The following is a 21,737-nucleotide window of genomic DNA, read 5'->3' as shown; positions in this document are numbered from 1 at the left end:
ATACCCGTCTGCAAGACCAGACCCTCCTGATTTCTGAAGTCAGTTCACTGGCCTCGCTACTAACCTGTGTATAAACTCCTGCAAAAAAATCTGTGAATTTGCATTTCAGTCTGCAGGAAGAGTCCAGCCTGCCTGTGAACAGGCCAGTGGACAGCAGAAATGAAACCACGGGCTGCAGTATGATGTGAAGGTCTACTTCTGATCTGAGGAGGAATAAAGGAGGGGTGGAGCTGGCTGTAAGCTTCTAGGGGTGGTTGGTCTTTAAAAATAGCATTTCAGGTTACTATGCCAATGCAGTTTGAAACAGCTAAGACACACGCATGCATGCACGCAGGCACGCACACACACACATGCACAAACACACACTCTATGTAGAGTTGCAGAAACCACCAGCTACATAAGGAAGCTCGGCTTTCTCTCCCTTCTGTCCAACTGCACTCCATCAGCCTGGACAAGAAAAGTAAAAAAAAAGACAGAGAGAGAGAGAGAGAGAGAGAGAGAGAGAGAGAGAAACGAAGGGAAGAATCTGAAATCCATCCAAAGTAAATGAGGCATAAACAGCTTTTTCATCGAGGGAGCAGTAATCAAGAGGGAGGTGGGAGGGGGGTAGGCTCAGCACAAAGGCAGTTTAACAGCATGAGGGGAGTGTCCACTGAGGTTTCAGTGATCTTTGTCCCACTGCACCGCAGCAGTGAGTGGAGACATGGCTCAAACCCCGTCCTGACTCTCAGCATGTCTGATATCAGACATGGCCTATACAAAACTGTGACATGGATCATTAATGATCATCTGGGTAACTTTTTGCTACTTTGGGGGCATTAAACCCATAATTTTCACAATAGTGTTGTCTTTGAGATCTCACAATTCGCTCTTTATAACGGGAAACTTTTGCAAACTCATGCTGGGACTAGAAACACCAAGGCCTTCCAGGCCTCATCATTCATGATTGGGAATCCAGTTGTTTTACACCATTTACCCAAAATCCCCAGCAGATAGACTGCGCAGCAGATAGACTGCGAATTTTGGTTGGTCAGAGATGTAACATGAGAGAACTGCCAAAAACTTTGATCACAAAAATAAACAAACAAACACGAGTCTGGCCGGACACGAGTCTTCACTAACACGCTGCCACCTATAAATCACTGCCTGCAGTGTGGGTGCAGATGGCCAGAGATGAAATATTGCAGGCAGTCAGATTACTTTGGCTCCTCAATAGAGAGTCACACTGCAAAGCCAAGAGAGACCACACATGTTCTTCTGAAGAGTATGGCACTCTTCTCCCTTGTCAAACACCTTGGAGTGCAGAACTTCAACACAGTTCCCCAATTCATCTCCAGAGCTTCCACAGGGCGGGTTTTCATACTCTTCTCAATCTACACTGTAAAATCAAATATCTGTTAAATCCTTGATGAAAAATGAATCTCTTCAATAAGAGAATCCTCTTAACGCCAGGGAACATTGAGAGGAAGATTGGGAAACATTGCTAACACTGCTCTGTTGATTGGTTTGTGATCATCTTATGATTCTTTGTCTTTCCTGTGGCCAGAATAGATCAAACTAGACCTCTGTTAAACTTTCGGAAAAAGGAAAACACAAACTAAATATCTGCCTTTTTTCTCTGCTGAGTTACACCTTTCATTGGTGATTTCAGTTAGTATTCTTATAGCTAGAGTTTCCTGCAGCATTGGAAGGAGTGACACATTTACACAGAGTTAAAATAATTTATTTATTCTGGCACAGATGAAACTGAAAATTGGCCTGCATGTTTCCCCAGCATGTACATACACACACACACACACACACAGGCACACACACAGATCCAGCAGGCTCTAACGCGTGTAGGAGCAGCTTCTATGCAGTTTAATTATCCTTACATGGAAGTCAGATCTGTTACAGACCATCCTCATTTCACAACCCTCAAACTGAAAATTTTCAGCTCTGAAATCTCCCTTTCTCACAAACTTTTTCCCCTTCCCATCCTCTCTCAGCAAATGAATATATTTTTTGCTTGTACTTATGTGACCAGGTGGCAGAAGAGCAGTCAAAGAGGTGCTGATTTCTCTGCACAACAATGATACAATGATAAAACAAACTAAGCCAGCAATGTGAAAATTGTGAAACTAAACCTTTAAAAAGTGGAGATTAAATATGTTTATTTCATCATGAACTGTGTTAATGAGGCTTGCCAAGTATCAAAACTTAAGTTTTAGCTCCAACACTTTTATGGAACAAACAACAGACATTGGCACATGAAAAACTCAACAAACAAGTGCCAGACAAAAATGCAAGGCAAGTGAAGGCAGGCTAGGGAGGCACCCCCACCCCTCCATTTTAATAGAACAATTGGAGATATTACATCATACCACTGCTTCAGCAAAAATCGTCAATCCTGATCGTCAGCACCCCCAACACACAAAAAAGTGATAATTCATAAAACATGCCAGAACAAGGGTCATGAAGGTAAGGGTCATTCACAAAACATGCTCCAACTTTACATAAACACACTAGATTCAGCTTAACAGCATCCTTAATGTAAAGAGGTGTTTATAATGAGGAGGGAAAAGCCTGTGAGGTAGCTGAGAGGCAGCAGAATCTGGAAACGCTCTGCATTTTGGCTAACTGGACTCTTCAAACTAAGGATCTTGACAGACCATCAGTCTCTACCATTAATCAGTGTTGGCTAAACCACTCTGAAGAAAGGTTTAAAATATTGTTTTTATTCTCCTGAAACAGAGCTGTGCTGAGGACTTGACTAGCTGCACTGCACTGATCCTACTGCTTATTGACAAGTAGTGATCTTATTGGATAAAACAGAACATAAAAAGAATTAAGGTGGCTTATCCTATCATAGCTGCAAAGTCGTGATACAAAAGTGAGACTGTCTGTGAAAGCTTGATTTCCCTTCTTTATAGATGCATTAGTTAGCTAGACTCAGCTGCATGCTAAAAAACTATTAAACTTCTGCAAACACCTGAAGGATTAGAATTTGAACTTCCTGCAAAACTGCAAATGGCTGCAAATGGAATTCAGTTAGGGCTGCATACCAGTCTCAAGGGATCCAAGTTTTTAAATTTATCCTCTAGGAGGTGTTGTGTTTCAAAATGGCGCATAAATGGTGCCACAGGGCAGAAACTAATGCATTTGTGCTTGAAAGTAGTGTGCACTACTGAAATTTGAAATTTGAAAGTTTCACACACTGCTCCATAGGTGGCGCTGATGTAGGTGGGGGCTTGTGTGTATTGTAAGAAGGGAGTGTCTAGGTGCCATATTAGTTGTAGATACATAACTGTGGGTGATGTGACTGATACATTAAAGTTTGAAATTTGTGGGGTATTGTCCATGCAAAGTGTCCATGCGGTGGGGACACATGTGCTTCATTGTAAATGGGTTAAACTGTAAGCCAATGACCTCATCAGCAGAGGTACTGTTTAGATTAAACAAATGGTTAAGGAAAAGCAGAAACCAGTCATGATAACACTGGCATCAGGTGGTGTCATCAAAAAAAAGCAAAGGTTTCTCTGTGGAGTAGTCTATGTCCAGATGCAAGGTGTCTCTGTGGAGTAGTCTATGTCCAGATGCAAACATATCGATCTAGATACAGTGGTAACCGAGGTATCAGAGTTTTCAGTTAGCGTGTTCACCGCTGATATTTGTTTATTTGTGGCAGCTGCACAAGATCACACATAGAGACATCCTTTTCAGTAAACATGTGAACGCATCTTAGCATTGTTTCAATCAAACAATCAGTTTAGGAGAGCATGTTTTGGTTTTAAAAGAAATAGAGGGAAGTGAACTCATCAAAGTACTGTGTAGTTTATTGGATTTGAGTTCAAGTACATCTGCGTTGTCAAACTTTTCCAGGATCTGAACTGATGGTGGCACTGAAGGGTTGCTGAACTGGGGCACTGTGTGAGACACTGAGACTAAATGAGTCAAACAGTTGTCATAAAAACTGGCCAAGTGGCTGCCACAGACTAATATAACAATAATGATAATAATAATAATAATAATAATAATAATAATAATAATAATAATAATAATAATAACAATAATAATAATAACGTAGAACAGTGATTTTCAAAAAATAGAGCGAAGTGAATTTATCACTGAATGCATTACTCTTCTCCTTTGAGTTGGCTGTTGTTCTTCTAGGTCTCAGAGTACCTACTGGTCCAAGCAGCACTGCTTTCAAAGACTGTTGTCCTGTGTGAAGTTATTAGTAGTAGTACTAGTAGTAGTAGTGGTAGTATTGTTATTGTTGTTGTACAGTCGATATCCCCTGAATCCATAATTATTACGTGAAAAATGTCATCATTTGGAGCCATTTTTATTTCCTTCTCTCCCTTAGGAAAACATTTAAAAAACTGTGTGCATATGCTTACTATGAGTTCCCCACCTCTTGGCCCATAAAACGGCAAATTAAAGTTGCAGCTGTTGGCTGATTCAAGCCAAAACTGACAGACTTCTCTTTCTGCTGTACGAGGCCAGATCTTGGTTCAGATCTATGTACGACTGCACTAGACCACATCACATCTCATCTCGAACCACTTCCACGTCAGACAGGATCCTGTTTTTCAGCTACAAAGGCGCATTACGTGAAAGTGCTCCTCTTAGGATTCTGGTGGGCTACAGAGGAGTTAAGTGTCTAAAGATGTTTTTAGTGAACAGTTTAAAGTAGAGCACACATCGTTTGACATGAAGACTGCCTCACCCACTGGAGAGCTGGTTACCTTGCTCTGACATCTGACAGGAACCAAAACGGTAAAAACATCTCTGAACTTTCTCTGAACCTCCGTCACTGATGGGCACCAGAGACATAGCGTGTTAGGAGATAAAGAAATGGTGTTCTATAGATCATCCAGGAATGTGAGATTACTCTCTCTGTTCAGTGTCAAACTGTGAAATCTCCTGTGAGATGTTGTGTTCTGTCCTGTGATTGTTTTTATTTTTTAATGTGCAGGGATTGCAGTAAAGTCTCAAAAGCAGCTTTGGTGATACTGGAGAGCTGAAGTCATGATGGACTTTGGTGTTACTGGAGAGCTGAAGTCATGATGGACTTTGGTGTTACTGGAGAGCTGAAGTCATAATGGAGTTTGGTATTACTGGAGAGCTGAAGTCATAATGGACTTTGGTGTTACTGGAGAGCTGAAGTCATAATGGACTTTGTGAAAAGGGTCCTGTTTGAATCAGGCTACTTGGTTCATTATGCTCTTTTTCATGGTGTCATGCTGTTTCATACTATCATGAGCTCGGGAGTTTGGCAGTGGAAAGACTGTTCTTTTCTTGCCCTGTTTTCAGCAATGAAAGACTGGTGCCAGAACTACTTGTCCCCATCATCTCTGTGTGCTCCTCCATCATCTCTATCTGTTTATAGGCTTTCAAACACTTCCCCATGTACCTGGATAAATATCCAGCCCCCAAATCCCAGTTTTGTATGTTGTGAAGCTTAAGTGCTACCAGAGGTGGCAACATTCTTCTTTGATCGATGACTTCACTCGGAACAGACCTCTCCATCAGTTTTCTCCATCAGTTTTTCTGTCAGTGTTCTCCGTCAGCACATCTGTCTGATTCCTCATTAGCCCCACACACTGATAAACTAAAGTACACTTTTGAGCATAGGACATGAACTTCCTGTTACTGTAGTCTCCATTGCACATAGTAGGACCCGTTTTCCCAGTTAACCTCCTCCAGTTCAACTCCACTGTTAGAGCCACAGAAGCTCCAGAGCTATTCTTCATGAATTACAGTGGAAATATAGTTACACTGAAATGTGTAATATGTTAAACTGCAGTTAGAATAAACCAGCTGGACAATTATTTAAATTATTTAAATTATTTAAACACTATTTAATTATTATTGTTATTGTTACTGTAGTTGTGATTAATTTTTCTACCAAAAGTCAAAGCTGAGATAAGAGGAGCTATAGCAGTACAGAGTTAGCTGTGACATCGTTGTTTGTTATTTGTTAGAATCCAGGTGATTTCTTGTTTTTCTTCTTGCACCAATGCTTAAATTAAGCAAATTAATATTAAATATTTATATATCAATTGTTATCCCATTGGAAACCCATGGAAACCCATCAGGTCAGTTAAACTGACCACCTTAAATGAAGCTATTACTCAAATCACTTGTTATATATGCTCACTCACTCTCTATAACTCCTAAATGTTTGACTTCATCACGTGTTGACTTTTTTTCCATCATGATTCAGTTGCTGGAGCCTATCCCAGTGTTCACAGGGCAAAAGGCAGGGAAACACCCTGGACAGGTCGCCAGTCCATCGCAGGGCAGACACACAGACAAACACACTAGGGGCAGTTTAGTGTCTCCGGTTCACCTAACCTGCTTTTCTTTGGACTGTGTGAGGAAACGGGGAGAACATGCAAACTCCACACAAACCCTGGCCGCCCGGCCAGGAATTGAACCCGAGACCTTCTTGCTGTGAGGCGACAGCGCTACCCACTGCCACCCCCTGTTATATATGCTAGAACTCCTAAATGTTTGACTTCATCATGGTTGACTTTTTTTCATCATGATTCAATTTAGAATAGAATAGAAAGTGAACCAAATTCAATTTAAACAACAGCTGTATTTTTGCTCCATAATCGAATGGTTTTTGACTGAGGAAACTTTAGTGTAACTAATGCTAACACATTTTATAATATACAAGTGTGTCTGAATCCATTTTTTTAATGAAATGGTTCAGCCAAGCCTTGACTGTGCAGAATTATAAACATTAAGGAGTTGTCTCCCTGCACCATGGTGCCCACATTAACGTGAATCTGATTTTTATCTGCTCTCCAGCTGTGTTTGTATCCGGAAGTAAGCTATGGGAGGTACCCACTGCACCCTTCACCCCGCCATCCAGTCAGAGTGCCAGGCTCATGTGGGAACCTCAGTGCCACTCTCAGCTGAGCTTCCTCCGGCACAGGGCCAGGGTCACAGCTGCCATCCCCCCAAACCTGGACGGCACCTGGGTCTCCACCAGGTATGTGATAGGTTTGGATCAAACATTCTCCACAAGTCCTTTTCCTTTAGCAAAAGTACCATCTACATTACACAAGCAAGAGTCCTCTCGTGTTAAGAGTATCGACACTATTTTATACAAATGTGAGAAATGACTTTTTTACAGATGAAGCTGTGTCATGGTTGCTTACACTAACATTTACATTTATTCATTTAGCAGATGCTTTTATCCAAGTGACTTCCAAGGCAGGCAGAATACAAACCAAGGCAGGCAGAATACAAACCAAGGCAGGCAGAATACAAACCAAGAAAATAACCATTAAGGAGCTGATTGTTGCCCTCACTGATTTCAGTGTCAGGTAGGATGCACATGTAAGAAAGTTAAAGGAAAACAAGAGAGTGGACAAGAAGTGGGTCAAAAAGCTCCTGTGGTCTAAAGTATCACAGTTGAGTGCTTGGTGGTACCAGCTGAAGAGAAGAAATCTATATCATAAAAATGTGACAGTGCACACAGCAACAGATTACAGACTGATCCTGGATCAGGCCAAGAGAAACAACATATCACAGATAAAATAGTCATTATAGTTTCTGTTCTGACAAACTGATCTAAGTATTTAGGCCAGTGAAAAGGCTATTCAACTTCGGGGCTTTCTTAAACTGGGGTCAGTGGTCTGCAAACCAAACTGGATAAGGTCACATGGAAAGGAAGCATTTTAGAGTATTGGGACATGGGCAGTTACTTGAATATTTCACTTATATTTGCTTAAAAGAGTGCCTATGATGTGTCACTCACAGTACCTCAGGCATCACCTCCTCACACACACACACACACACACACACACACAGATTGTTTTCATAAAAATGTTGAAGCGTTTGATTCAGCGCTCTTCCTTTGGCCCACAGATGTGAGGTTCGCCCTGGTCCTGAGTTCCTCATGCGTTCCTACACCTTCCTCTCCAGTCCCACACGCCTCTTCAAGGCTCTCCAGCACTACTACGCCGACAGTGGATGCCAGGTGCCCACGTACTCTCTGGTGATCCGGGGAAAGCTACGCCTTCGGCAGGCATCCTGGATTACGCGCGGGGCCACAGAGGCCGAGCATCACCTACACAAGGTGGGCATCGTGGTCCACAGCATGGGGGCAGCGCGTCATCTGTCGACTGACTTACCCTCGTCGTGCCTCGGCCTGCCTGTGCGTTACCTTGTTCCTCACCAGCTTTACGAGCTATTCAATGCAAAGACAGACAGAGACTGCCTGGCTGCACTGGGCTTCTCTATGATGGAGCTTGATCTCCTGAGGGTGGAGACGCAGCACCATCCTGATGGAGGGCAGGTCCAGGAACTTTTTCTGGGTGATGTTCACACAGACTGGAGCCAGAGGACCCATTACAGACCTACAGAATATCAGGAACCTCTGCAAAACTCTATGGTGAGAAAACAGTCTATGTTTTGTCCAGGGTGTAGACCACACACTCATGTATTTATCAAAAAATTATTATGTGTGAGCAGAGCTGTTAACATACATCCACACATACACATGTACAGTCTAACATATATATATATATATATATATATGTGTGTGTGTGTGTGTGTGTGTGTGTGTGTGTGTGTGTGTGTGTGTATGTATACATACATATACACAGAGAGAGAGAAAGTGAGTTCGTCAGTTTTGATACAGATGGGATCCAGAAAAGTCTCTTCACATGTGACATAGCACCACCACCATAAAAAAGATTCAAACACCAGGACGTAGACATTGAGATTGTCAGTGGTGGCTGTACCTTTGCTGTGGTTCACACACGGTGTCACTGCACTGGGCTGATGACACACAACGACTTATGGTTTGTTAGAGTGCCACATGAGTGCATTTGAAGATAGATCGCTGAGTTTGGCGTGCTGTCTGAAAGCCAGATTTTGCTCAGATTTTTTATAGAAGATTTTTTATATTCATCTTTCTTTTTTGGTAAACAATGGATTAGCAAAGTAAGAATTTCATTGTATAATTTCATACAGTGTAACTGCCTGTTTTGCTGTGTATATGACAATAAAACTCTTGAACCTTGAATCTTGAATCATATGAGTTAAGCGTTTTACTGAAATTGGTTGGGAAAGGCACCACATGTGACAATGATATAAACAAATGCTGTTTTAAGGAGTTTGATTGTTTAAAAAGCCTGTGTGTGATTTAGGACCTGGTGTGGAAAGTGTTGTGGAAGAGCATTTTGTAAAATAATAATATAATACAATAATATGATACAGTCCAGCCTGTGTCTGTGTTTGTGTGGTTCTGACACACTGAGGGCAGAGCTGTCACCAGTCATAAAAAGAGTTCAGTGAAAAAGATCTCTAGAGAGCATAGTAACTTGCATGGTTTAATGGGAACAATAGGCAGAAATATTTAAGTAATCCTACATGGATTATTAATTTGGATACAGTAGTAGTACACTGTCTGATAAGTGGATCAAAGAGCACAGATTTAGATACTAATGAAGTAATACACACTGTGCATATACACTGTGCAAGATTTCCCAGTACTGTTACCACATATACCCTAATCACTTACTCTCTCTCTTTTTCACTCTCTCTCTTTCTCTCTCTCTCTTTTTCTGTCTCTCAGTACCATATCCATCCCTGCCCTGTTTGTGCCCGAGTGTACCGTGCCACAGAGCTGCGTCCCCCCTCCCTGCCCCCCTCCCCTGTTCTGCCCCTGGTTCTGGATGGACGCTGGGTGAGCCAGCGGTGTGAGGCCAGACCCGCTGTTCTCTTCCTCACGCGGGAGTTTGTCTTCTCTGAGGAACAGCATGTGTGGGAGGGCATGTACCGGCACTACTCAGACCCTGTCTGTCTTCAGCCCACATTCACCATCCACGCCTCAGGTCACTATGTCCAGAGCGGGCCCTCGTCCAGGCTGCGTGGGGCCACAGAGCTTGTCTTTAAGGTGATGCGTGCCAGCGTGACCGTCCACAACAGGCCGACGGCCCGTCTGCTCAATTCCTCACGGGAACAGAGCTGTGGACAGAGTGGAGGTTGGGAGGTGGGTGTGGAGCAGGATGTGACGTGGACGGGTGGATGTAGCATGTTGGGGATCAGGCTGCCACACAAAGAGTATGAACTGTTTAAGATGGAGCAGGACCATAAGCAGCGCCCCCTGCTGTTCATCGGGGAGAGGCCCACAGACGGTTCTAGTCCAGACAGACCCCAGAAGAGACCCACGTCCTATCAGGCTCCTTTAGTGCAGTGCAGTTTGGAGACTCCACGACTGAGTCAACACAGCGCCCCCTCAGCCCACCCAGCCAGCGGCAGTGCAGGATCACTCCACCCAGTCTGCGCACTGCTACTGCTCTCTGTACTAAACATCATATGTTAGTAGAGCCTGGCCTAAAACAGATCATAGTACCATAACAGGACAGAGACTAGCAAACATTTATAGACACCAGTGCACATATCTGACCATAGAATGGAGAGAAATGTATATATTCCGGTGGGAGCAATGAAACATAGCGCTATATCTAATATCTATAGTTCTGGAAAAAAAAATAAAAAACGCAAAACATGAAATATTATATTTTTACAAGACAGTGGAGTTTTCATAAATATCTAAAACTTTTCCTTTGTGTATTTTATATTTCCTTGCATTTTGTGCCTCCTATGTGAACAGATGTTATATGGAACTCAGTTCAATGAGGGGATGTTTTGTTTTAGATTACAGATTGTGTTTTCTTTTTGTTTCAGATTACCGATTGCATTGTAGAGTTTTTTTCAAAAAATAAAAAAAGGTAAATGCTGTGTGTATAAAACCAGGATAATGAAGAATAGTGTGATACAATAGAGCACTGCCTGTAGACATTCCAGGAACTTTAACAAAACATCACTAAACACAAAATGAAAAACGGACACATCTGGAAAAAAGCTGACAGGGAAAGAAAGAGAGAGAGAGAAAGAGAGAGAGAGAGAGAGAGAGAGAGAGAGAGAGTGTACTGTGAAGAAAGAGAGAGTATATATAGACTAGCTCTCTAACAGAGCATAAAGGAATTGAGGAAAAAACACCTCAAATCCTGACCTCACATAACCTGACTGTCGATACAGACAGGCTGTACCCAACACCACTACAGAAACTGGGCCTTTCAGAAACTGGGCTTTTCAGAAATTGGGATTCCAAAGATGGCTCTGTATGTTTACAAGTTAGCCACTGATTAAAGCAGGACAGACAAATGCATCTCAAGTAACTGTAATAATTTGAACATGGACAGAGTGTATAAACATATTTATTTCTGCTATCCAAGAGCGTTTGATATGACAGAAAATGTCTTGTAATTCCAATTTTCTTACCTATATTTACCCTGTGTTAACAGCCAGGTTTTATGAGGAAACGCTGAAATAAATCATTCAAATCAACATGTTGACAAACAAACAAAAGAGTTGAAGAAATGCTGAAAATGTTTGATATCAAAAACAAGAAACAGACTGCTCACTAGAAATCTGTTTACAAGTATTATTCACATTGTCAGGGAGTTTTTAATAACAGTCTCTATCAGACACCCCTCTGCTGAACAGCTATGCAGAGCATCTGATCATAGCTGGAGATGATGTGTGTGTTACATGTCAGTTTTGTCTCTGTGTGATGTGAATATCTGAGTTATACACACATGCATAGTGAAACCCCACACACATTCTGCTCAGAGACTCCAAGAGTATATTTAATCATTATATTTTTGTCTGGCTTTTCTAAAAATGTATTTTTTTCCCACAGAGAAGAGTTAGGATAGTATGTTACCTGACTTTCACAAGAAAATGATTTAAAATCAAGTACAACAAAACTGTGTGTTCCTCTGCATTCAGCTCTTGACTGGATATAGAGTCATAGACTAGATATAGAGTCACCATGACCAAGGCAAGAACTCTAGAGCTGCAGTTTTTTTTTTTTCTTTTGCCTGGCACCATTTGAAGATAATTCTGTAACAAAACAAACATTCCATGGTCGTATTTATTAGTTATCACAGCAAGAGTTATGATTAGATTTCATTTGATTGATCTGTATTTGTTTTAAGGACTCTGTAGGAATCTGAAAGGCAAGGCTGTGGGGTTTTTTTCTGATGGTAGCTGGCAAAGGAGAAAGAGGAGAGAGTCAGAGTTAAAGAAACAAGTGTGTTACTTTCAAAAGCTGCCATACTCTTTCTCTTACCTCTTATTGAAGTGGAGATAGTCGCTGTCAAATTGAGTGAAGTAAGCTTGCAATATAACCAAAAATAAATAAATAAATAAATAAAATCACAGCATGTATTTAATCATGTGCATACTAACTGAGTTTGTCAATAAGCACAAAGCTCTTCCCCAGAAAATGGATATTTCTTCAATATGTCTACAAGAGCAAACAGATCCCAGTATGTTGAGGATGACGGCTTTGGACCAATAGGACTGATGCTTTTCGGTGTGTTTTTTCACTGTCTGTTTGTTCTTTCAGTGGATACAATACAGTTGTGAATTCTGTGCAGTTGAATCAGAATTGTGAATGTCTTTAATGGCCAGTTATAGAGCATATTAATGAATGCATTTAATAAAAACAGATATGATGTTTATTAGTTGCTTCAGTTTGCATCATAATACTCATTACCATTCCATAATAATCAATGACCACCACAACAATGACATATTGAGTCCTTAAAATGCAGTACAAACTCTTCACTTGACATTCTGTCTCAGTCATTTTTTTTGTTTAATTTAGTATATATTCTCCTGCCTCATCTTTACTTTTGATGCTCCATGTTGGTAAAGAAGAATACAAACAGCTCCTTCTCAGGGAGAAAAGAGTGTTGGAAATTAAATGAAAAGGTGTGGTAGTCCGAGGTCACAATAACGGGAGACAGTTGACAGGGTGAGAGAATCTCAATGATGATGTGCCTGTGAGCAGGAGGTGTAGACTCAGAGCTGTCCCAGTAACACCAGCGGAAAGAACAACTGTTACTGAGGCTTTTCAATGGTGCCTTTGATTCAATTCAACCACGCCTGACCTCAGCCCATAAAATGATAAATGAAAAAGACAGAAAGTAAGAAATAGAGAGATAGACGAGGGAAAATGAGGCTACATGGGACGACAGATTCTGGAAATTAAACAGTGCTTGGAATAAAAATGTGAGTTTTCCTTTCAGGCCTTACAGACACGCTTTCTTCTTCAGTTGTAATTCTCCCTAAAAGCCCAGAGAGGACAACGGAAAAATAGAATCAAACAATGTAGAAAAATTTTCCTTTCAAAAAAAATCCCCAAATATCTAAAGCCCAAATATCTTTGTGTGCTTGTCATGTGACCTCCCAGGTACCGAGGCAGATCAGGTTTGCAGTGTGTAAAAACACATGCTGAAGATAATCAAGGGTAAGGTTCTAAAGGAAAGAATTGGTTTAAAACATTAGACATTAAATAATTAACACATTTTTGGATTTATTTAATGGGCCACAATCGACTGCAAATATTGCTCTGAAGTTATGGCTTACATACACATTGTTACTATGTAAGGTCATATTCAGTGATCATGAAACATGAACCCATGTATGCATATGAAAACCGTTACAATGTGTTGATGTCCTTTGGGCTGAGAAGGTGGCAGACCTGCACATCGTTTAGGTCATACCAAAAGACCACATTGTCTGTTTCCATGTGATTACAGTGAAATGTAACGCAGGTGTAACTGCAAGATGTAACACAGAGATGCAGTTTAAAAGCCTTTAAAAAGCTTTGTCTAACATATGAATGCAAAGGAAAAGTAACTGCAAGGGCTCACTTGCCAAGGCAATCTGTGCTACATCTCAGTGGCCATTTCTGAAAGTTTTACGAATGATGCATGGTTTTCCCTCACTTCAGTCACTTTACAGAGTGATCTGGCATATTGTTAGAAGAGTTTACTTTAGTGTGCAATCCTTTTTCCGTTCTCTTCTTTTAAGATTTCCACTAGCTTCTCCCACTCACTCCCATTTAAGCTTAAAAAAAACTCCCATTACTTTTTTTTTTTTGCATTCAATACATGAGATTCAGCCTCCCAATAAAAAATAACCATCATTCCAGGCTCTGCTGCCCTGGAAAAGGCATAGCTATTGAAAATGATGTTATATAGCTCCCTAAAACATTAGAAAGAGAAGAAAAAAAGATGTTTTAACCACAAAACCACAGAATGAGTTCCTGACTAGAGCGTCAGAGTGGGGGTCTTTTATTGCCTTGCTTTAATGCCCAGCTGGAAAAGTGGGGAAAACTCCCTGAAAACTTCATGCTGAATGAGCTCACTCAGAGAATGCAGCTCAAAGAGGAGAGGGAGACAGCTCTCATTCATTAGAGGGTCTTTCTCACTCTCTGCAAAGACTGCATTAGAAGCTTTGGCCTAAAGAATCTCTAAAGGAGAGTCCAATTAGAAAATGAAGGACATTATGTCGTTTTTAGCTGGAAGCCAAGTTATTCCGGGAAAGACAGTGCAACTTTATTCTGGCAGATTGTTGTGGTCAAGATACAACAGCTTCTGAAGGTTTTCTGTCGCCAGGATTGGGTCACTTACTGTTGGCCAATTACGAGAACACATCTTTCACGTCAATATTTTCTTTCAAACTCTGATGCTACAACGCTGTTTACTTGGCAAGAAAAAAACCCCACACAAAATCACAGCAGATGAAAATGCAGTTGTACAGCAATGCAGGCTTATGCCGGCCAACATGTATCTCCCATAACACAGTTTCACAGAACCAAACATCCCTTTTCTCACATACACGTCAACAAGTCCCAGATGCAATATATGAACAGTGTCCAGCTAAAAAGGTTTATGGAATACTGGAACGGTGTCCAGCAGAGAAGGTCTACGGAATACTGAAACAGTGTCCAGCAGATCCTCTCCTCATCTGTTTGGCCAAACTGGAACAGAAACTCCATTGTGCTGTTCTGCAAGATCAGCATGGTGTCCTTCTACTTCTTTTTGACTCTTTGGATTCTCTGTGAAACAAAGGCCAGTCATGCCCATTCCCTGCTGTTCTGGTCCATCCTCTCTGCCTGGAACAGCCCCTCAGTTACTGCTTATAATCTCCTCCTCCTCTGACTGATGCTTTTGGACAGTGGATACCAGTCTGATAGTCTCTTCCCTGTGGCTGTTGCTTTTGGGCAGTGGATACTAGGATGCAACGACATAGTTCACGGTTTGATTTGATTCACAATGCTATGTTTCTGGTTCGATTCTTCCATGATATTTTTAAGAAAATCAATTGAACTGACATTGGAATGAAAACAACAGATTTATTTTTGATGCATTCATAATGCTGAACTGTTGTCCTTTTGTACCATCAAACCAAAAGTGATGACAGCTTAACCCAGCAGGAATTCTTTGAAAGTTACACAAACATAAATAGTCTTCAAACATAAAATAATATTAAATTGAATGGGTATTACATTAATACGAAATTATGAAAACTGCAACTCAACACACAACACTCAAATTTAGACAACTTTAATAAGCTAAATACTGTCACAAACCCACTCAATATTGGCATGCCCCGTTATTATAATGCAGTTCTGAACAGCCCTGGACGTCCACTCATCTGTTGTCATCGCCACACTCCGCACTTTTCAAAATTTCTGTCACTCTGGTTTTTGCTTCTTTGTACAAGGCTGGTATTACAGAATGACCGAGGTGTGAGCATGACGGGATGTTATATTTGGGGGTTCTAGTAGGGATATACAGAGTTATAAGGGACTGAAGGTATGATGGGGCAGAGCTTCTTGTGGCCTGGTGGGCCAGCACCAGTGTCTTGAACTGGATGCGGGCAGCGCCCGGAAGCCAGTGGAGCGCAGTAAACAGTGGAGTGACATGAGAGTGCTTCGGGAGGTTGAATACCGGGCGTGCAGCAGCGTTCTGCACGAGCTGGAGCGGCCTGATAGCGCAGGTCAGCAAGCCAGCCAGTAGAACGTTGCAGTAGTCCAGGCGGGAGATGGCAAGCGCTTGGACCAGGAGCTGGGTCGCCTGTTGTGTGAGGAATGGGCGGATTCTCCTGATATTGTATAGGGAGAATCTGCAGGATCGAGTGACTGCCGCGATGTGACCGGAGTAGGTCAGCTGGTTGTCAAGGGTTATGCCAAGGTTTTTGGCTGCTGTGGTGGGGAACACCACAGATCCCTCGATGGTGATTGCAGTGTTGATCGTCGGGGAAGAGAGTGGTAAGAGAGACCATGGGCGGAGATAACTTGGTCGAGTGATCTGGTGTAGAGAGAGAAGAGGAGTGGACCAAGTACAGAACCTTGTGGGATTCCTGTGTGGAAAGGGCGGGGGGAGGAGACCGATTCCCTCCAAGAGACCTGGTAGGAATGGTCAGACAGATAGGACTTGAACCATGCGAGTGCAGAACCTGCGAAGCCCAGCCCAGCAAGGGATGAGAGGAGAATCTGGTGGTTGACCGTGTCAAATGCTGCGGAGAGGTCTAGGAGTATGAGGACAGAGCTGAGAGACTTCGCTGGCCAAGTGGAGCTCCTCCGAGACAGCAAGTAGGGCCGTCTCGGTGGAGTGGCCGGCTTTGAATCCAGATTGATTCTGATCCAGGAGATTGTACTGCAGAAGATATGGAGAGAGTTGGTTATATACTGCACGTTCCAGGGTTTGGAGAGAAACGGTAGGAGAGAGACTGGACGGTAGCTACTGACATCAGTTGGGTCTAGAGTGGGCTTCTTGAGCAGCGGCTTGACCCGTGCCCTCTTCAGCGCAGAAGGAACCGTGCCACACTTCTGATTTAAAGGAGGATGGCGTATCCTCAATTTCATTCTCAGCTCCAGCCACACTCATTACTTTTTATGTTGACGCTCCTAGTCTGTTACTGAAACCTCTTCTTTTTGTCTATGACATACACGGAAAATGTGAGGCCTCGATAGGAATGTCGGAAGCATGACGTATGCACTGGTAACACAAATAATGATACACATGACTACCTTCATTTTATTTACTACCGCTGATGAATTTATACTATGCGTACAGTTACATTTTTGCACCGCAATGTATCCTGCTACGATGAATCGTTACACCCCAAGTGGATACCAGTCCGATAGGCCCTGTTTACACCTTGCATTAAGATCCGATTTTGGTGATCCGATCACAAGTGGACAGCTCTAAGTACGTCCGTTTACACCTGGCTTTAGAATCCGTGTTTCGAATGACCACTTGAGATCGGATCTCACTTCCCCGCGCTATATGCAAATAAACAGGTAAATCATTTCCAGCACGTTACTCCTTTCATTGAATTTCACTTTTGCTTTTTTTAATTAGATATAGTGCTTTTAACATGTGAGATGTCAGACAAATATAGTGATCACTGATCGCTGTTTTGGGACATTAATGCACGTTAAGCTGTTTCCTTATAATGGGAGTCAGTGGAGAGGAAAACGCTTAATGTGAGACGACCATACTCCTACGATTTCGCTTGTGATTTTTTGACAGGACAAGGCGTTTCTAACAAGGGATGTCCAAGAGAAATTTGGAGATCATTTATCGCAGTTTTGGATCATTAAGCCACGTTAAGCTTTTTCGCGTTAAACGTTGTTGTTTTTAATCGGCGGGAGGCATCAATGCACCTCCCGCGCCTAGTCTGTCGGAAATTAAAAGAGGAAGAAATCAAAACTATATCCATTTTGCCAGTTGTTGTTCTTGTTAGAGATAATCTCGTTCCTGCAGCTGATGCTTTTGGACACCAGTCTGCTGAGGCTGAGTGGTATGAAAGTGTGGTTTTGATTCTCCAGATGTTGTTAGGGATATTTAAAATTTCTCTGGCTTTATTGATTCTTGCTTCCACATCCTTCAACAGTCTCCCCCTCCAAATACCAACTGATCATCAGGATTGTGGTCTGGACAGAGTTTGATCTTGATGCATGATGTGTGTAACACAGCAGAGTCTGTGAAATCCAGGTCCTCTGGTAGCACTATGAGAGAGCACTATATGTCTGTTTGTTTCATGGTCCAAACAATGCAGAGTATGAGGAAGAACTGTCACAGCAAACAGTCTTATCACACACCCATTAGTCCCTGGTATTTCTCTGATGGACCTGTTGGCATTGCATTCCCTGCTAAATGTGTTGTTTACGATGTTGATGAACGTGAGTGGGATCCATAGGTCTTCAAGGCACATGGGCTGATTTTGGTAGTCAAATCTTTTTCCTATGCTATGAAACTGACAGAGACAGCTAGGTTCTACTCAAACTGATTGTTCAATGATTAGTCTCAGAGCAGCAATTAGGTTCTAAGATCAGGCTGAGTTTCTCTCAGCTGCTCATCCACATACTTCTCTATCCTTTCCAGGTGTGGAGAGCAGAATTATTCCATTATTTCACTCTTACACCATCAGTCAGAAAATTTTCGTCGTTCCCCCATATGTTGTGTAAAAGCTCAGAAATTAGGCTGGAACTGCTGAGGTCAGCTCCATGTGTCTCGGCTGCTCGCCTGTCCCGTCCTTCTGCCTCAGCGTCTCTCTGCTTCATCTCTGCAGTCGCTCCTTTAGAGGGGGATGGGTGCAGTTTACTTCAAGGGTGTTCTCTGCTGCCTGTGGGAGTGGAGGTGTATTTGGGATCTTCTTGAAGTGCTCTGTCCCTCTTTGAGTTTTGCTGTGAGTTTTCTGTCTGCTTTGATTGGGTCCTTTCATGTTGTTTAGCCTTTCTCCTGTTTTAATTTGTGCCAGCTCCCCAGTGTATTGTTTTTTTTTATATCTCTCTTTCTGCTTTTCCTTTCCTCTCTACATGGTTGTTGGCAATTGTTTTGGGATACTGTCTTTTCCATCTGTGTTTTGTATGTGTTCTATGCTTCTTTAAGGTAACTTTGGTTTTCCCCAGAAACCCTAGACATATTGAAGGAGAAAGTTACTTGTTGGTTTTCTTCAGGCCCATTATTTCATAGCATGTGTCTAACCATGTGAATGTTAGGTCATTTGTTTGTCCTCTGGATACGTCTTGGGGTTAATTATGTCTTGCTCTTGTGGAGTCCAGTACCTATTGTGATGTTTGCAGTCGTCTTAAAATATTCTATATTAATGATATTAAAATAATCATTCATGTCACCTAGACAGTGATTCCCCATTACCAGTACAGGGCCACTGCTGCCATTAACAGCTTTGGCATTCATGAGAACTGTGATCTTCTCGTTTTTCCTTTAACTGGGGCATCACAGCTCTCTCGTGTGTCACTAACTGGGGCAGAGCGTATGAAGCCAGCTCCCGTCTTCTCTCGTGTGTCACTGACTGGGGCAGAGCGTATGAAGCCAGCTCCAGTCTTCTCTCATGTCTACATGGTTCTCACATCCCACGCCCCTACACCAATGGATCTTCCCATCGACAAACCGTGTGGATGGGATTTAAGAGGCATCTCTGAGCGTTGTGTGAGAACAGATTCCATGGCTGTTATGATCAACCTGCTGCCCTGAGGCCAACAATCACAAGAGCCTCACACAAAACATACAATGGAAATTCCGTGTGTGATTACGAGAAATTACAATACATTCATTCAACTGGAAAACTTGATTTAACACTAAAAAATGGAGAGAGATTTACAACCTCTCAAGCCAAAATGTTTCTCATACTGAACAAAAAGTCAGATCAGACCAGATGTGTTTGCCTGGACCCAAACAAAATGTTCACGTCTGTATAATCTATCTCTGATTGGACTTCCAGACATATACATCTGCATTCTTTGTAAACTAGACACACTTGCATTCATTTGATTTGGAACAGGATGCAATGTTCAGCTCTATGCTCAGCTAAAAAAAACAAAACAAACAAAACATTGACTGAAGAGGAAATCAAACTAGTCTGCTTTTGTTGGTCTGTGTCATCACTGCTGTATCCAATGTCCTCCAATCACAATATTTGGACAACACCTGATTCTTCTTTGGCCTATAGATTCTAATGTTACACTGTCTGTCTTGTGGCTTCAAATCTCTTTTAAGTATTTACATTCACAACACGAAGACATAAGAAACAACAGTACAACAGGCACAGGATCTGGGGCTTTATTGACTTAAATTGAATAAGATGCTACATAGTCCAACAAGTTTGGATTTTCTTTTCTACATCATAATTAACTACTTGACTAGGAATATTTATATTTTTATCTCACTTTAGATAGACTAACTTATTTACATACAAAATTGCTGTCCAACGGCTTGTGACCTGGTCAGATCCAAGGGCAAGTGATGCTTTTGTGTTTTCCTTCTTTCTTTTTTTTAAAAATATGATCCAGTCAATTGGCTACTCTCCCCAAATCCCCTCCCTCTTCACAGCAGGCAACACCCCATCCCTGCACTGGTACAGTTACGGGAACTTCATGTACACAAGTCTGGCAAGTGTTTGCAATGGAAAGAGATAACATGAGAGAAAAGTTTGGGGTTTTTTTTTTTGAAGAAGAAGAAATGAGAAAAAGACAAACCCAAATCCACCAAAACACAAAATCATATCACTTCACTAGATGGTCCCTTGTAGAAAAGCAAAAAAAAAACAAAAACAAAAACAAAACAAACAAACAACGAACCCCAAGTTTAATATTTTGTTCATGTGTTCACGGTCCATGACTGTGAGCTACATGGTTACATGGGAGGGTGTTTAGGAAACAATTCATTAGGAAACATTCTTTAAATGTTCTGTAGTGCATTAAGTTATGACAGTGCAGTGCAAAAATGGCAATGATCATAAATTAATTAAAAACAAATAAACAAACAAACAATAAATATATACATATACACCCATGTATGTATGTGTGTGTGTGTATATATATATATATACACACACACACACACACACACACACACACACACACACACATATATATACATACATATATATATATATATATGAGAGCAGTGGTATAGGAGTGAAGGGGACAGTCTCTCTCCCTCTGTGTGTGGGTGTGAATAAGGAAGAGTGTGTGTACCACAAGTACCACAGGAGGCAGTTTACAGGCACACATTCACCATGTACAGCAGAAAAATATGACACTGCCATGCCTGAAAACAAAACCAAACCAAACCAAACCAAACCTAGAAACCATCATGGCTGACGCTGATCCTGCACACAGTGAACTCGAGAAAATGAACTGAAATTAAATCAATACATATTGGTTAATGACTCCACCACCCCGCTGGCAGAGTAGTTACATCTGAAAAGGAACAATTTACTAATGCAGATCATATGCTAATTGGTCTCTGTTAAATTACAAATTGAAGTTAAACATGAGACCATTGTAGCGCTCAGGAGCCTCAGCTATGATATCAGTTCCAACACCTATAATCCAAGAGACAAACAAAAGCATAAATCATACTAAAAACTCACGAAGTGCGTGAGGTCAAACAGAGCGACCCCATAGCTTAAGGGAGGAGAGATGGAAGAGCAGAGGAAAATGACTAAAGCTGTTTCATGAGACAGTTTTCTTTTTTTTTTTTCTTCCTCTCCATGAAGCCATGCATCAGTAAGTCTCTGAACTAGATGAATTGATGTTCTAAGATGTGAAAAACAGTTTCTCAGTGTAATGTGCATGTATGTATCTGTGTAGGATTTAAGAATCAACATACTTACTTCTGCAGCTGACTGTTGCAACTGCAGTGTCAAATTTTACAATTACTGAGTGTGTAGTTCACACAGGTAGTGAGTAGTTCACAGCTGGTTATTACACACACAATTATGGAGTGGAGTGGAGAGTTACATACCTATAAAGATACGACTGCACTGCTCTGGACCGAGCAGTTACTGTGTATGTACAGTTTTCTGGGACTCCATAAATTCAATGGGTA

At 41.7% G+C, this 21,737-nt stretch overlaps 1 protein-coding gene across 1 annotated transcript; it reads left to right on the top strand.

Annotated features, from left to right (window-relative positions):
- The first annotated feature begins 2,454 nt into the window (after positions 1–2,454).
- On the top strand, positions 2,455–10,333 carry apcdd1l (adenomatosis polyposis coli down-regulated 1-like). The gene is made up of 5 exons (XM_030779109.1): positions 2,455–2,460; positions 5,375–5,432; positions 6,805–6,988; positions 7,870–8,395; positions 9,584–10,333. Exons 1-5 carry the CDS (start codon positions 2,455–2,457, stop codon positions 10,331–10,333), a joined length of 1,524 nt encoding a protein of 507 aa, XP_030634969.1.
- Positions 10,334–21,737: the final 11,404 nt, after the last annotated feature.

This window comes from Chanos chanos, chromosome 7 (assembly GCF_902362185.1).
Source record: "Chanos chanos chromosome 7, fChaCha1.1, whole genome shotgun sequence".
NCBI lineage: Eukaryota > Metazoa > Chordata > Actinopteri > Gonorynchiformes > Chanidae > Chanos > Chanos chanos.
Note: the sequence above shows the minus strand (reverse complement) of the source record. Positions and strands in the feature narration are given on the sequence as shown.

What these genes read in the sequence shown, in the direction of transcription:
- apcdd1l (XM_030779109.1), top strand. An exon ending in AGCCCCCAAATCCCAGTTTT is followed by an intron (nt 5,433 to 6,804) that starts GTATGTTGTGAA and finishes TCTGCTCTCCAG; the next exon opens with CTGTGTTTGTATCCGGAAGT. An exon ending in GGCACCTGGGTCTCCACCAG is followed by an intron (nt 6,989 to 7,869) that starts GTATGTGATAGG and finishes TTTGGCCCACAG; the next exon opens with ATGTGAGGTTCGCCCTGGTC.